General features: G+C 38.3%; 1 protein-coding gene across 8 annotated transcripts in view; it reads left to right on the forward strand.

Moving 5' to 3' along the window:
- TFG (trafficking from ER to golgi regulator) overlaps window positions 1-16539 on the forward strand; it is a 43390-nt gene that overhangs the window by 20861 nt on the left and 5990 nt on the right. For 4 of the 8 annotated variants that reach the window (XM_060297997.2, XM_060298001.2, XM_060298002.2 and 1 more), the window contains exons 5-6: window positions 7802-7969; window positions 12352-12492. In XM_060297997.2, coding sequence (XP_060153980.1) covers window positions 7802-7969; window positions 12352-12492 — 309 coding nt within the window. The remainder of the gene's footprint in view (window positions 1-7801; window positions 7970-12351; window positions 12493-16539) is intronic. The other 4 variants (XM_060297999.2, XM_060298003.2, XM_060297998.2 and 1 more) reach the window with 2 other exon arrangements.

A 16539-nucleotide genomic window follows, 5' to 3' on the forward strand; every position in this document is an offset into this window, starting at 1 on the left:
TTCAGTGGGTTGTGTAGGCTTCCTGGTGGATGAGGCTGGATCTTGTTTTTCTGGTGGGCAGGTCCACGTCTGGTGGTGTGTTTTGGGGTGTCTGTGGCCTTATTATGATTTTAGGCAGCCTCTCTGCTAATGGGTGGGGTTGTGTTCCTGTCTTGCTAGTTGTGTGGCATAGGGTGTCCAGCACTGTAGCTTGCTGGTCATTGAGTGAAGCTGGGTGCTGGTGTTGAGATGGATATCTCTGGGAGATTTTCACCATTTGATATTATGTGGAGCTGGGAGGTCTCTTGCAGACCAGTGTCCTGAAGTTGTCTCTCCCACCTCAGAGGCACAGCACTGACTCCTGGCTGCAGCACCAAGAGCCTTTCATCCACACAGCTCAGAATAAAAGGGAGAAAAAGTAGAAAGAAAGGAAGAAAGAAAGAGGATAAAATAAAATAAAATAAAGTAACATAAAATAGTTATTAAAATAAAAAATAATTATGAAGAAAAAAATTTTTTAAAAAGAAGATAACAAATATAATGGACAGATAGAACCCTAGGACATATGGTGAAAACAAAGCTATACAGACAAAATCTCACACAGAAGCATACACATAGACACTCACAAAAAGAGGAAAAGGGGAAAAATAATAAATCTTGCTCCCAAAGTCCCCTCCTCAATTTGGGATGATTCGTTGTCTATTCATGTATTCCACAGCTGCAGGGTACATCAAGTTGATTGTGGAGCTTTAATCCGCTGCTTCTGAGGCTGCTGGGAGAGATTTCCCTTTCTCTTCTTTGTTCTCACAGCTCCCAGGGTCTCAGCTTTGGAATTGGCCCCGCCTCTGCGTGTAGGTCACCGGAGGGCGTCTGTTGTTCACTCAGATAGGGCGGGGTTAAAGGAGCAGCTGACTCGGGGGCTCTGGCTCACTCAGGCCAGGGGGAGGGAGGGGTGCAGATGCGGAGAAAGCCTGCGGTGGCAGAGGTTGGTGGGACGTTGCACCAGCCTGAGGCTCGCTGTGCGTTCTCCCAGGGAAGTTGTCCCTGGATCCCGGGACCCTGGCAGTGGCAGGCTGCACAGGCTCTCTGGAAGGGAGGTGTGGTTAGTGACCTGTGCTCGCACACAGGCTTCTTGGTGGCGGCAGCAGCAGCCTTAGCGTCTCATGCTCGTCCCTGGGGTCCGCGCTGTTAGCCGCGGCTCCCTCGCGTCTCTGGAGCTCCTTTAAGCAGCAATTTTAATCCCCTCTCCTCGCGTACCAGGAAGCAAAGAGGGAAGAAAAAGTCTCTTGCCTCTTCGGCAGGTCCAGACTTTTCCCCGGACTCCCTCCCAGCTAGCCGTGGTTCACTAACCGCTTCAGGCTGTGTTCACGCCGCCAGTCCTCTCCCTGTGCTCCGACCGAAGCCGGAGCCTCAGCTCCCAGCCCCGCCCACTCCGTCGGGTGGGTAGGCAAGCCTCTCAGGCTGGTGAGTGCCGGTTGGCACCGATCCTCTGTGCGGGAATCTCTCCACTTTGCCTTCCGCATCCCTGTTGCTGTGCTCTTCTCTGCGGCCCCGAAGCTTCCCCCCTCCGCCACCCGCAGTCTCCGACCGTGAAGGGGCTTCCTAGAGTGTGGAAACGTTTCCTCCTTCACAGCTCCCTCCCACTGGTGCAGGTCCGGTCCCTATTCTTTTGTCTCTGTTTTTTCTTTTTTTCTTTTGCCCTACCCAGGTACGTGGGGAGTTTCTTGCCTTTTGGGAGGTCTGAGGTCTTATGCCCGCGTTCAGTAGGTGTTCTTATATGTACCATTTACATTAAGTTAAAGCAAGGTTTATTGACAAAGTTGGAACTGAATATAGTTTGGGGACCAAATATATAATATAGACTGAAATATAAGTATGGCTTGAAAGTAGATTGTAAAAGAGTTGCTTTCCTCGACTTTTAATATTAGATGTTGCACTTTAAAAATAAACTTATTTTTTTAATAATTTTTGTGTTTGCATATAAGTTTCACATGCTTAAAACTGTCCATATTGTGAAATAGTAGTATTTTATAGACTCTGGATGACTGGCTGTAAGGGGCTTAATAGAAGATAGTTTTGTGGAAAAGTGGTATTGTATAATCCCTTGCAACCTTTAGATTCTGAGATACTCTCTTTTTGGCCCCATTTAAATTGTGGAGTTTTGTTTGATTTAGTTAAAGGTGCATTATCCGTCATTTCCCTCTTCCTCCAGCCATGTGGAATTGTGTTAGTGGTAGATGGCTTGATAAATATTTGGTGATTGATTAGTAATTTCTAGTTTCACTTCCAGATTTCAGAACATACTAAAGAGATGTGCTGAAATACTACAGTGAGATCCTTCTGGCCTCTTTATGATGAAACCTTTTACATTTCAGGTCAAAGCAAATGGCATTTTTGAATCCTATCTCTCCAAACAAATATCTTTAAACAAAAATCTCCAATTTTAGGTCAAGGATCTGAAGAAAACTTTTGACCATTTTCCCAGAAGAAATCATAGATGCTGATACCACTACATTTGCATATAACTTGAAGGAGTTAAAGCATCTGTAGAATATTATGAAACTTAGATCAGAATTCAACAAGTAGAGCCAGTACTGTGCAGAAACCTACAGTAGCCTATATTCTGCTCTAAGGAATAGATTTATAAGCTTTTTGGTTTTGGTGAAACAACCTTTCTCTTCACTTATTTCTCTCCACATACTGCTTTTCTTTATTAGTTTATTTCCAGGTGTTCATATGTTTTATTGTTAATATCTCACCTATGTTAATGTAAAAGATGTTAAAAATTGGTTTCTTCTCTGCATCTTGGAAATCATATCATGTATTGTTTCTTTATATGGCCATCCTTCTAGTCATTGTGTCCTATCTGAGTTACTTAATGAACTGAATAGTACATTCTATGCTTTTTTTCTATAATTAAATTAATTAATTAATCAATTTTCATACAGCAGGTTTTTACTAGTTATCTATTTTATACATATTAGTGTATATATGTCAATCCCAATCTCCCGATTCCTCCCACACCACCTCTTTCCCCCCTGGTATACGTACATTTGTTCTCTATGTCTGTGCTTCTATTTCTGCTTTGCAAATAAGGTCATGTATACCATTTTTCTAGATTCCACATATATGCGTTAATATATGATATTTGTTTTTCTGTTTCTGACTTACTTCACTCTGTATGACAGTCTCTAGGTCCAGGGACGTCTCTACAAATGACCCAGTTTCATTCCTTTTTATGGCTGAGTAATATTCCATTGTATATACATACCACATCTTCTTTATCCATTCGTCTGTTGATGGGCATTTAGGTTGCTTCCATGACCTGGCTATTATAAATAGTGCTGCAGTGAACATTGGGGTGCATGTGTCTTTTTGAATTATGGTTTTCTCTGGGTATATGCCCAGTAGTGGGATTGCTGGGTCATATGGTAGTTTTATTTTTAGGTTTTTAAGGAACCTCCATACTGTTCTCAATAGTGGCTGTATCAAATTACATTCCCACCGACAGTGCAAGAGCGTTCCCTTTATTCCACACCCTCTCTAGCATTTGTTGTTTGTAGATTTTCTGATGATGCCATTTCTGACTGGTGTGAGGTGATACCTCATTGTAGTTTTTTTTTTTTTTTTTTTTTTTTTTTTTTTTTTTTAGCTGTGTTGGGTCTTTGTTTCTGCGTGAGGGCTTTCTCTAGTTGCAGTGAGTGGGGGCCACTTAATCGTGGTGCGTGGGCCTCTCACTGTCCTGGCCTCTCTTGTTGTGGAGCACAAGCTCCAGATGCGCAGGTTTAGTAGTTGTGGCTCATGGGCCTAGATGCTCCGTGGCATGTGGGATCTTCCCAGACCAGGGCTTGAACCTGTGTCCCCTGCATTGGCAGGCGTATTCTTAACCACTGCGCCACCAGGGAAGCCCCCTCATTGTAGTTTTGATTTGCATTTCTGTAATAATGAGTGATGTTGAGCAGCCTTTCATGCACCTCTTGGCCATCTGTTTGTCTTCTTTGGAGAAATGTCTATTTAGGTCTTCTGCCCATTTTTGGATTGGGTTGTTTGTTGTTTTAATATTGATCTGCATGATCTGTTTATATATTTTGGAGATTAATCCTTTGTCCGTTGATTCATTTGCAAATATTTTCTCCCATTCTGAGGGTTGTCTTTTCGCTTGTTTGTAGTTTCCTTTGCTGTGCAAAAGCTTTTAAGTTTCATTAGGTCCCATTTGTTTATTTTTGTTTTTATTTCCATTACTCTAGGAGGTGGGTCATAAAACATCTTGCTGTGATTTATGTCAAAGAGTGTTCTTCCTATGTTTTCCTCTAAGAGTTTTATAGCGTCCAGTCTTATATTTAGGTCTTCAATCCATTTTAAGTTTATTTTTGTGTATGGTATTAGGGAATGTCCTAATTTCATTCTTTTACATGTAGCCATCCAGTTTTCCCAGCACCACTTATTGAAGAGACTGTCTTTTCTCCATTATATATCCTTGCTTCCTTTGTCATAGATAAGTTGACCATAGGTGTTTGGGTTTATCTTTGGGCTTTCTGTCCTGTTCCATTGATCTATATTTCTGTTTTTGTGCCAGTACCATATTGTCTTGAGTACTGTAGCTTTGTAGTATAGTCTGAAATTAGGGAGTCTGATTCTTCCACCTCCATTTTTTTCCCTCAAGATTGCTCTGGCTGTTTGGAGTCTTTTGTATCTCCATACAAATTTTAAGATTTTTTTGTTCTAGTTCTGTAAAAAATGCCATTGGTAATTTGATAGAGATTGTATTGAATCTGTAGATTGCTTTGGGTAGTAGAGTCATTTTCACAGTATTTATTCTTCCAATCCAGGAACATGGTGTACCTCTCCATATGTTTGTGTCACCCTTGATTTCTTTCATCTGTGTCTTATAATTTTCTGAGGACAGGTCTTTTACCTCCTTAGGTAGGTTTATTCCTAGGTATTTTATTCTTTTTGTTGCAGTGGTGAATGGGATTGTTTCCTTAATTTCTCTTTCTGATCTTTTGGTGTTAGTGTACAGGAATGCAAGAGATTTTTGTGCATTAATTTTGTTTTTTTTTTTTTGCGGTATGCGGGCCTCTCACTGTTGTGGCCTCTCCCGTTGCAGAGCACAGGCTCCGGATGTGCAGGCTCACTGGCCATGGCTCATGGGCCCAGCCGCTCTGCGGCATGTAGGATCTTCCCGGACCAGGGCATGAACCCGTGTCCCCTGCATCGGCATGTGGACTCTAAAACACTGTGCCACCAGGGAAGCCCTGTGCATTAATTTTGTATCCTGCAACTTTACCAAATTCATTGATTAGCTCTAGTAGTTTTCTGGTAGCATCTTTAGGATTATTTGTGTATAGTATCATGTCATCTGCAAACAGTGACAGTTTTATTTCTTCTTTTGCAATTTGTATTTCTTCTCTGATTGCTGTGGCTAGCAGTTACAAAACTATGTTGAATAATAGTGACGAGAGTGGACATCCTTGTCTTGTTCCTGATCTTAGAGGAAATGCTTTCAGTTTTCCACCATTGAGAATGATGTTGGCTGTGGGTTTGTCATATATGGCCTTTAATACGTTGAGATAGGTTCCCTCGATGCCCACTTTCTGGAGAGTTTTTATCATAATTCAACACCCAACACCAAGGAAGCCCTATGCTTTATTTTTATAGATGGTTGTAACTTTTTTTTTCTCTCCTGTACTTAGATTGCTTATCTATTTTATGAAATTTCCTAAGCTTGTAAGCTCTTAGAACATATTCTGATTTTATAATCTCAAGAAAAAAAAACAAGCATAAAATAGGCCAAAAAGCTACATCAGAAACTGAAAGTCTGGTTCACCAAACAGAACTACCACTCAGGGGCTTCCCTGGTGGCGCAGTGGTTGAGAGTCCGCCTGCCAATGCAGGGGACACGGGTTTGTGCCCCAGTCCGGGAAGATCCCACCTGCTGCGGAGCGGCTGGGCCCGTGAGCCATGGCCGCTGAGCCTGCGCATCCGGAGCCTGTGCTCCGCAGCGGTAGAGGCCACAACAGTGAGAGGCCCGCGTACCACAAAAAAAAAAACAAAAAACAAAACTACAATTCAGCTGTCAGTGCTCTTTAAAATGCTGTGCCTTGGGCTTCCCTGGTGGCGCAGTGGTTGAGAGTCCACCTGCTGATGCAGGGGACATGGGTTCGTGCCCCGGTCTGGGAAGATCCCACATGCCGCGGAGCGGCTGGGCCTGTGAGCCATGGCCGCTGAGCCTGCGTGTCCGGAGCCTGTGCTCTGCAATGGGAGAGGCCACAACAGTGAGAGGCCCGTGTACCGCAAAAAAAAAATATAGCTACCTATGTTTTTCAGCACTCTACCTCTGTAATGGACTCCTTGGACACTTGCTTGGACATTTGCTTTCCTCTATGAGGCAGATGATGTGTAGGCCACCTTAAATACTGGATTGACCTGTAGCAGTAGCTCTGCAGTAGCTACTGGAGGAAGTAGTGAGCTAGTGGACATACATTGTGTTCCCTGGTGAATTTAGTTTGCCCTAAGTGGAAGTATGCATAGGTAGTGGAAGGTAGCACTGTGAGGGGAAATAATCATAAGATTGGTGTGATGTGCTCTTGGGATGTGGCCTTGGAATTAGAGGAGGGAAATTGGTGAGGAAGATGGATGACTGGCAGACTTATTTTAAAGCAGTAGTTATAGAAGCTTTCTTACAGAAATTTAGGAAATATTAATGTAACTAAAGGAATGATAGGAATAAATGAGAGCTGTAAGCCCATGTGTGCTTATATTCCACTTAGTCCGTACATTTTTTCACAAGATAAATTTGGTCTTGATCACAGAGATGATTTAATAACTGATGTTCATTTACTTGGTTGGTAACAGAAAGGAATTGATAATTGTCTTTTATTTGAGTAAGTGGTTAGCAGTATTCTTTTCGTTAACTTGTTCGTTTTGTTTTTATTTGTTTTTATTTGTTGGCCTTAAGTTTCTATTTATAAAATGTAGGTTATTCTTGAACCCCTTTTCTTTCACAAGGTAGTGTAAATGCCTGTTTAGTACCGTAGTATCCTTAGAAGAAAAGCATGGTTTAAAATTTTTCCTGCTCATAATGTTTAAAATTCTATTTTTCAAAATATTTTATTATGGAAAAATTGAAACATATACAAACAGAGGCATAATACTATAATGAATTTCATGAACCCACACAGCTTCAACAATTATCAATTCATAGTATCATGCCCTCTATACTTGCACACATTTCTACCCCCCATGTTATTTTGAGCAAATCTCAGACACATATCGTTTTATCTGTAATAAGTAATAAGTATTTTAAAGGAAGACATAGTAAATTAAAAGTATGCATTGGCTTGAGGTTTCCATGTACTTTAATAATGAACCAGAAGACAAGTAAAAATAAAACATAGAAGTTGATATCATAACTTTAGTTAAGCTTTTTTATCCTTTTAGAAAATAAAGCATTAGTGCACAGTATGAGTCTGATATTAGGATATAGGTCATAGGTCTTCAAAAAGAAGGATAAAAATGTTTCTGTCTGTAAAGGTGCTTGTATTTTTTTTCTCATCTGATAATTCTTAGGGAAGGATATACATAATAGCTTTCTCAAGAAATTTTATCTATTTTGCATCTCTTTTTGACCTTTTTTCCTGATTTTACAAACAAAAATATAAACAAGTACAAAGAAGAAGGTAAAATTATCTATAATCCTATTTTCAGAGATACCCTCAACATTCCAGAGTATATGCACATATATATTTTGCTGTCATATATTTTATAGGCCTTATTGAGTATAGATAAAATAGAAACAAGTTTTTGCTTATTTCTTTTATAGATACTGTGGATAGTAGGGAAGAAAAGCCTGCTGCTTCTGATTCTTCTGGGAAACAGTCTACTCAGGTTATGGCAGCAAGTATGTCAGCTTTTGATCCTTTAAAAAACCAAGATGAAATCAATAAAAATGTCATGTCAGCATTTGGCTTAACAGATGATCAGGTTTCAGGTAAGTTAGTGCCTTCCTCCCATCCTTTATTCCCCCTCTCCTTCCTCCCCTTTCCTTCTTTCCTTCTTTAATGGAAGATAACTTGGATATGGTGAAGTGCTCAGATCTTAAGAGTTCAGTTCAATAAATGTTTATACCCTATATATATATATATATATACACACACACACACACATATATACCTTATGTACATACCCTATGTAAAATACTAACAAGATCAAGATGTAGATGATTTCCAGCACCCTGGAAAGCTTTCTCATGGCCTCTCCCAGGCAATAGAACTGTCCTCTTTAAAGAATAACCTCTGTTGGTTCAGGTAAATTTTATCAGAAGTAGAATTCAGAGGGTTTATTTTTTAAAAAATCTGAATCATTTATAATCTTATTTCAGATGTGTTGCTGGATTTTAATTATATTTGATATTCTTTCTTTTGATCTTAAATTAAGGCAATTTAAATGAAGATTTCTGGTTTAATTTAGTGTAGAAACTGCTTTTATTTGAATGTTTTTAACCTTAAAACAGCATCTATACTGTGCTTTCTTTTTATATTTTGGGCATCATTTCTTCAACATTTTTTCTGCTTTCTCTCTTTTGGGATTCCAATTATATGTACACTGGAGAGCTTGATTGTCCCATGGCTCTCTGAGGTTCATTTTTCTTCACTCTTTTTTCTCTCTGTTCTTCAGATTGGATGATTCCTGTTGATCACTCTTCACGTTCACTGATTTTTTTCTACCATTTCCTATCTGTTGTTAAACCTTTCTAGTGAATTTTACCTCTCAGTTACTGTGCTTTCAGCTCTAGAATTTCCGTTTGGTTCTTTTTATAGTGTTAGTTTTTTCTGTTAAGATGCCTTACCTTTTCATTCATTAAGATTGTATTTCCCTTTAATTCATTGAAGGTATTTTTATTTAATTCTTTAAAATTACTTATAAAGCTGCTTTGAAATGTTCGCTACATCCAGCATCTGGGCCTGTTTGGAGTCAGTTTCTTCTGCTCTTTCCCTCAGGGGAAACTGAGTATGGGTCACGTATTCCTGTTTCTTTGCACATCTGACAGTTTTTGATTGAAAACTGGACATTGTGGTTAATATGTTCTAATTACTTGGTATTCTTCAGTCTAATGCTCTCCCAGCTGAGCTATTTCAGCAAAGACTTGGAATTCTTTTAGGTTCTTGTGAGGATTTTTTGTTACTGCTGCTCTAGTATTTACTCAAATTACTCCTTCTTCCTCCTGGGATTATAGCAGCTGACCGCTCTGCTAAGTCCTTTCAGCTCTAGGTGTGCTGCTTTTTCTTCTGTGCCCTTTTGGTGTCACCCTCTCCCCTCCTACCCCCATGGTCAGCTGGGGGTTTGGGACTGAGCTTATACTCGTATTTTAGGTCTCATTGCTTCAGTGACTCTCTTAACTCAAGGGCTTTTCCCCTCAAGTTTCTGGCTGCTTGACCAACCATGAAGTTAACACCGGTTTTCTGTGGTTCGAGCTGCAGAGGTTGGGGTTTGCAATTCTCACCTGTTGTAATTCCAGGGGGGTAAACTCTTGGTGTCTGCTGACATTTGGCTGACCTCTAGTCATTTCAAATAGTTGTTTTCTTCTATTTTGTCCACGTTTTTAAGTTATTTGTGGGAGGTTTTACCTGATCAGTTTACTTTGCCATTATCAGTAACTGGAAAGATAGAAAAAGAAAATTAGTAGAAAAAATCCTTTGAGACTTTTATGGGATTATTTATTAAAGAGAATTGTGTGACATTCTGAAAAAGAGAGGTGAATACTTATACATGATGTATGTTCTTGGTAAAAGAAGACATCACATAAGTGGTCCATCTGAAAAACACATTTTTAGAGCAACTGAAATATGAGTTAATATTACAGCTTCGTAATATTTAAGACTTCAAGATATGCCAGATAGAGGGAGTAAATAGTTATATATGAGGTCAGGCTTAAAATTTTTGATTAGAATATAGTATAGACCAGACTAATATGATTACTGTGATTCATATTATATTTGAAGACCATTTTTCTGGTAGCTTTGTATGTTGAATTGAAGTAGGAAAAACTGTACACATAGAAAATGCCAGGATACTTTGTGAAGTTACTCAGGTTATGATGTGAAAAACTTGGCTACAGTAGTGAATGTGTACATGGAGGGATGAACTATTATGATAGGAAAAGCAACATTAACTAATAGCTTATGTACAAGGAAGAAAAGAGGAGTGGAAGTAATATTTTTTTAGGATAATAACATAGTGTGTTTGTATTATCTGTGTTATCCTTCTTAGAAGGGACGTGTGTATTTATTTGTCTACATGTTGATAAGTATCAGTGAAATGGTGGTACGCAGGAGCGACTGTCCATTTTACTCTGGCAGTCATCAGTTTCTCTTGCATTACCAGTACCATTATCCTAGTTTAGGTTCTCATCAATATCTGGACTATCAGCTTCCACCTATGTGCCTCTAATACAGTGCTAAGTTCTGGGATATACCAGTGCAAAGGATAGAGGTTTGGCCCTCAGGGAAATTAGTCTGCTAGTAATAGCAAGTACTTATGTGGAGCTTTCTAAGTGGTATTCACTTTTATAAGCTCTTGCTATATAATCATTTTTTAATTTTCATTTTTAATATATTTTATATTAAATATATTAATATATTTAAATAATGTTTTAATATATTTCTTTTTAAAATATTTTTTGTTGAGGTATAGTTGATGGTACAATATTATATAAAGTTTCAGGTGTACAACATAGTGATTCACAATTTTTAAAGGTTATACTCCATTTATAGTTATAAAATATTGGCTATATTCTCTGTGTTGTATAATATATCCTTGTAGCTTACTTATTTTATATATAGTATTGATAGTTTGTACCTCTTAATCCCCTATACTTCTTGCCCCTCCCCCATAACCTCTTTTATAAGTATTTGCTATAAGCTCTTATTAACTCACAATCCTTACAGTAACCTTATGAAGTAGGAATTAGTATTTCTTTTGTACAGATGAGGAAACTGAGGCACAGAAAGAGATCAAGTAACATGCCCAGAGTTACACAGCTACTAAGTGGCAGCATTGGGAATTGAACCTAGACAGTCTGGCTCCAAAACTTGTGCTTTTAACCATTCTTCTATATTGCCCAAACAAAAAGAACTTAAAGAAGTCAACATATGTGTAATCTACAGTTATCTTCAGAATGTCTTTTTACAGTATGGGAGCTGTAGCAAATTCTCTCCATTTACTTCTTTGTTCATTATTTTAGAAGAATTTTGAGTGGTTCCATGTGTAAGAGAGCTAGGTCTTGTGAGGCAGATGGAAGGAATCAGAAAGGGACCTGGCCCAAAGACCTCCAAGTCTAAGAGGGAAGATGAGACCTCTTCAGAAATACAAAGTAGAAGTTGGTAAGGGTCTTAATAAAAGTATACTCCATAGAAGTTCACAAGTGAAGAAAAGTATTTATGGGTGAAGAAGCCTTACTAGAAGTGTGGAGTTATAACTGAGTTTTAAGGAATGTTTATTTAGATACGTGAAAATGTGAAGGGAACAGTGATTAATGAAATGGAGGCAGAGAAAGTATTAGATCTATTGGGGGAATAGGGAATAGGTTAGTTTAACTGAAGGGCATGTGAGAAGAGGAATTGTGAGAAATGTTTGGACCCTTGAATACCAAGCTAGAGGCTTGAACTTGATTTATGGGCAGTGGAGGCCCATTGAAGAATGAAATGAGGGCTTCCCTGGTCAGTGGTTAAGAATTCACCTGCCAATGCAGGGGACATGGGTTCGAGCCCTGGTCTGGGAAGATCCCACATGCCGCGGAGCAACTAAGTCCACGCACCACCACTACTGAGCCTGCACTCTAGAGCCTGTGAGCCACAACTACTGAAGCCCACGCACCTAGAGCCCATACTCTGCAACAAGAGAAGCCACCGCAATGAGAAGCCTGTGCACTGCAACGAAAAGTAGCCCCCGCTCGCCGCCACTGGAGAAAGCCGGCACGCAGCAACAAAGACCCGACGCAGCCAAAAATAAATAGATAAATAAATTTATTTAAAAAAAAAGAATGAAATGATACTTTTGGTTGATCTAAAAATAGATTACATAAAGTGGTGGATACTGTTATCGCAGAGGTGAGTTTTGGTTTTTGCAGGGGGAGTTTAGGACTCAGGAATGTAGCACTCCACACTTTACAAGGAAGGATTTCCAGTTGTAGCTTTGGATTCTTGAGAGATTGGAGCAAAGGAAAAAAGTATATACATCAATATATAAGGCTGCATTTGGGTTGTGCTTATTCTATAGTACTTTTATTTTTAGTCTCTTAACCAAACTTATTATTGAGCTTGTTGGGGACAGGTCTTGTATTAGAAACTGAGCTGACTTTTCATGACCACCCAGGGCCACCCAGTGCTCCTGCCGAAGACCGTTCAGGAACTCCCGACAGCATTGCTTCCTCCTCCTCTGCAGCTCACCCACCAGGAGTTCAGCCACAGCAGCCACCATATACAGGAGCTCAGACTCAAGCAGGTCAGAGTGAAGGTAAAATAGAGCTTAGAGCACATGTGCGGAAAGGTACATGTGCAGAAACGTTTATTATGGCATTGTTGGTAACGGTGAAAAGCTTACGTGTGCATTCACGCTATGAACACGGTTGTAAAAATTTTTGATGTACTGACATAGTATACTTTTGGGTTAAAAATACCAAATAGAACAATGTCAGGTATGCTTCTGATTACTGAAGACGAAAAAAAGCTAAAAATGTTTAAAGCATAATATTTAGGTGCTATTTTATTCCCTTCTCCCTTCCCCTCTTGCAACTGTGTATTATTTTTGTAATTTAAAAAATAGAGGTAAAGCGTAACATTAGTTAAGTAGTTTTTTTGAAAGATAAATAGCCATTTATATTTTTGTGCATTTAGCAATATGTCTTTTGTGGAAAAAGCAATGTATTTTAAATCAAACTTTTCTTCTCTAAATGATGTGTTCTCGGATGAGCAGTTTAATCTCTCTGGGTTTTTATATTCTCCCACTTGTGACTTGTGAAAATTGGACTAAATCAGTGGTTTTAAAAGAGGGTCTTTAGTCCTGAATGAAATAGAACTTAAAAGCTCAGTATTTAAAACAAGTAAGGGGTCACTGCCATTGTTGAAGGGGATTGAGGGGCCGCAAGCTCAGGACAGCAGACACTGAGGTGCCTCATTGAAACCCTTGGAGCGCTGCAGAACGTCGCCTCGGGGTTACTCATCTAGGGTTCCTTCTAGATGTTAAAATGTTATTTCTTTGAATTGCCCTTGCTTGTTAGGCCCTTTAAAGCCCTATGTTTTACTTTAAAACAATCACCAGGTGGTGCTCTATTTGCGTAAAGGGGCCAGGTGGTATGACAGGATGTATTTTCAGCACGATAAGCAAGTGACTGAGTTTATTAATCACATTAAAACAAACAAATAAACCCCCCCAAAACAGTCTAAAATGAACCGAGCACTTTTGTAATAGATTTCTAATTATTCTGTGGTGGTACTTTTAGGTTTGTCCCATTGGATAAATGATAGTGGTAGAGACTAGCAGGTGGCATTTTGCTGATAAATGAGTGGTTTGGGAAGAATTTCTTACTGCTAAAGCCTCTTCTCAACCAACTTTAGTCATAGTCTTTCCTTTGTACCAAGATGCAACTGCCAGAACTGGAATAAGCTAGAATTGAGGCAGATGTGTCTGAAACAGAGAGGAAGAAGCAGAGTTTGGATATGATGGGAGTTTAATGGCTATATCAGATGAACTAACATCTGTTTTGAAAAAAAAAAATCCCATTTTAAGCCGTGTATACTGTTGTAGGATGACAGTTGGAAGGGTAATTGTACCAAATAATGTTTGCTGTTCACTTATAAAGGAATGGGATTTAAGGTTCTGCTAACAATATCTCAACTTATTCTATCAGGGGTTTGTTTTAATGGAAAATTTATTTTCAAATAGGTAAAACTTTAGTAATATAAAAGGATATACAGTGGAAATTAGAAAATGCTGTTTCCCACTTCTGACCCCCAGCAACCAAGTTCCCTTTTCTAGAGGCATCAGGTTGACACTATTTGGTGTGAATTGAATTTCTTTAGGGTGGCATTAATTGTATTCCTTCCTAAAGCCGTTACTTTTTAGTGTACATTAAAACATTGTAATGTACATTGTAATGAGAAATTTGTACAGTTATTAATGTGACATCAGTCAATAGATTAGCATTGTGGAGGTGAATCTCTAGATCAGTGTTGTCCAAAAGAAATACCATGGAAGATACATGTAATTTAAAATTTTGTTAGCCACATTAAAAAAGTTTTTTAATGGTAAAATTCATTTCCATTATACATTTTATTTAATCCAGTATATCCAGTGTATCAACATGTAATCATTATTAAAAAGTTATTAATGTTCTACATTCTGGTTTTCATACTGTATATTGGAAATCTGGGGTGTGACATCAATTTGAAACACTTCAAAACACGTACAGCATATCACAGTTAAGACTGGCCACATTTCAGGTGTTTATTAGTGGTCATATGTGGCTAGTGCCTATTGGATAGCACAGCTCTAGATTAATGTATCAGTCATTTACAGATTCACAAGATGAATTACAGGCTACTTTAATGAATGCTTTTTGACGTATGATATATAATGAGTCCCTGGCATCACCAGTTAGTTAGATCAACTGCTGGTTATAATTTCAGCAGAATAATCAACATAAAAATCTACTACTAATAATTAATAATAGCAATTTCTTAGAATAGAATATGAAATAATAATCTAAAATAAAGTAAATAATTCTGAGTTATTATTTAAATTCCATAAAAGGGACCTTGGATTTGTAAATTTTTTTCCCAAGGATTTTAGTCTTAATATGTTGTTCAGTTAAAAGGATCAACAAAATATTAAGCTTCATGAAAAGAAACAGAATGGACAGTATTATCCTTTTTCGCCTAAGGCAGGTGCCTCTGTTACTGGAAAGCTATGTGCACTAGAGTAGTTGCCAAAAACATAATAAAAAAGTGGCAAGGATACAGAAAAGAGCACTAAAAGTCATCAAAGGCTAGGAAGTATTGCTGTTTGACAAGCTAAAAAGGTGACAAGGATATAATTGAAATCTGTAAATCATATGCCAATAAAATGGATAAGCTGAGTAGTCTTTTAAAGTAGCATTCTTTTTTCATCTATCTTGCCTCTTCCACTCCCCTCTTTTCACTCAGTTATTTTAGTATGCATGTCTAAATGATACTCTTTTCTTTTTAATGTAATCACCATATCATTATTATACATAACAATATTGTGATTCTTTTTTAAACTTTACTGAATATGGTTGATTTACAATGTGTTAATTTCTGCTGTACAGCACAGTGACTTAGTTATATGTATATATATTCTTCTTTCATATTCTTTTCCATGTGGTTTAAGTGATTCTTAATGTCAACACATTATATTTGAATTTCTGTAGTTGTCTCATAGTTACTTTATAACAGTTGGGGGGCTTGTTCAAATTAGGAGTCTTACAACAAGGTTCACATTTTCCATTTGATTGTGTGTCTAAAGTCTTTTTTTTTTTTTAATAGCTGTCAACCCTACATGTTTCTAAAGTCAAAACTATGTATGTTAATTAACTATTGCTATGTTAACAATTTACGCCAAAACATAGATGCTTAAAACAACAAACAGTTATTATCTCACAGTTTCAGAAGCAGGGATCTGGGAGACGCTTAGCTTGGTGGTTTTGGCTCAGGGTCTCTCATGAGCTTACAGTCTTCTGAAGCTTAACCTGCACTGAAGGATTCACTTCGAAGATGACTCCCTCACATGGTTGTTGGCAGGAGGCTTCATTTACTCACCACATGGATCTCATAGGCTGCTTGGGTGACCTCATGACGGGCAGCTTCCACCAGAGTGAATGATCAAGACAGTAATAGGAGATGGCTGTCTTTCACGACGTATCCTCAGAAATGTCACTGTCATTTCTGCAATATTCTAATGATATAGAGGTCAGCCCTATTCAGTGTGAGGGGACTACACAAGAGAGTGAATACTCATGTGTTTATTGCTTGGTCTTTGCTAATTTTTGTATTGTGGAGTTAATCTTTCTAATTTCTAAAAATATAAAGGATACCAACCCCTTATCATATGCTATACATGTGCAGGAGTCATTGAGGGTCATCATAGAGGCTGGCTACCAATCTGTGTCACAAAGTTTAGTCCTAGAGGCCTCACCATTACTCTTTGCTTCATCCTATTCTCTTTCTCCCTAGGTAATATGTTTTATTGCTTTTACTTTTTTCTACCATTGATTCTTTCTGAAAATATAATACACAAAACGTAGCTTATATATTTTTTTCCCTCAGATCATAGCTTACTCTAAACTCTGTTGGCACCTTGCTTTTTCGCTTAATATATCCTGTAGCTCTCTCCTTCTTCAAGTATGTCAAGTTGTTCTTCATTGTTTACAACTGAACACAGACTTCTTAATTTTCAGAATACTGTGACAGAGAGTGAGAGTCCTGTTTTGGACTTGAATGAAGTGTATTTAAAATAAGTAAAAGAAATACTTTGTAGAGATAGTAT

Source organism: Globicephala melas, chromosome 4 (genome assembly GCF_963455315.2).
Source record: "Globicephala melas chromosome 4, mGloMel1.2, whole genome shotgun sequence".
Classification (NCBI taxonomy): Eukaryota; Metazoa; Chordata; class Mammalia; order Artiodactyla; family Delphinidae; genus Globicephala; species Globicephala melas.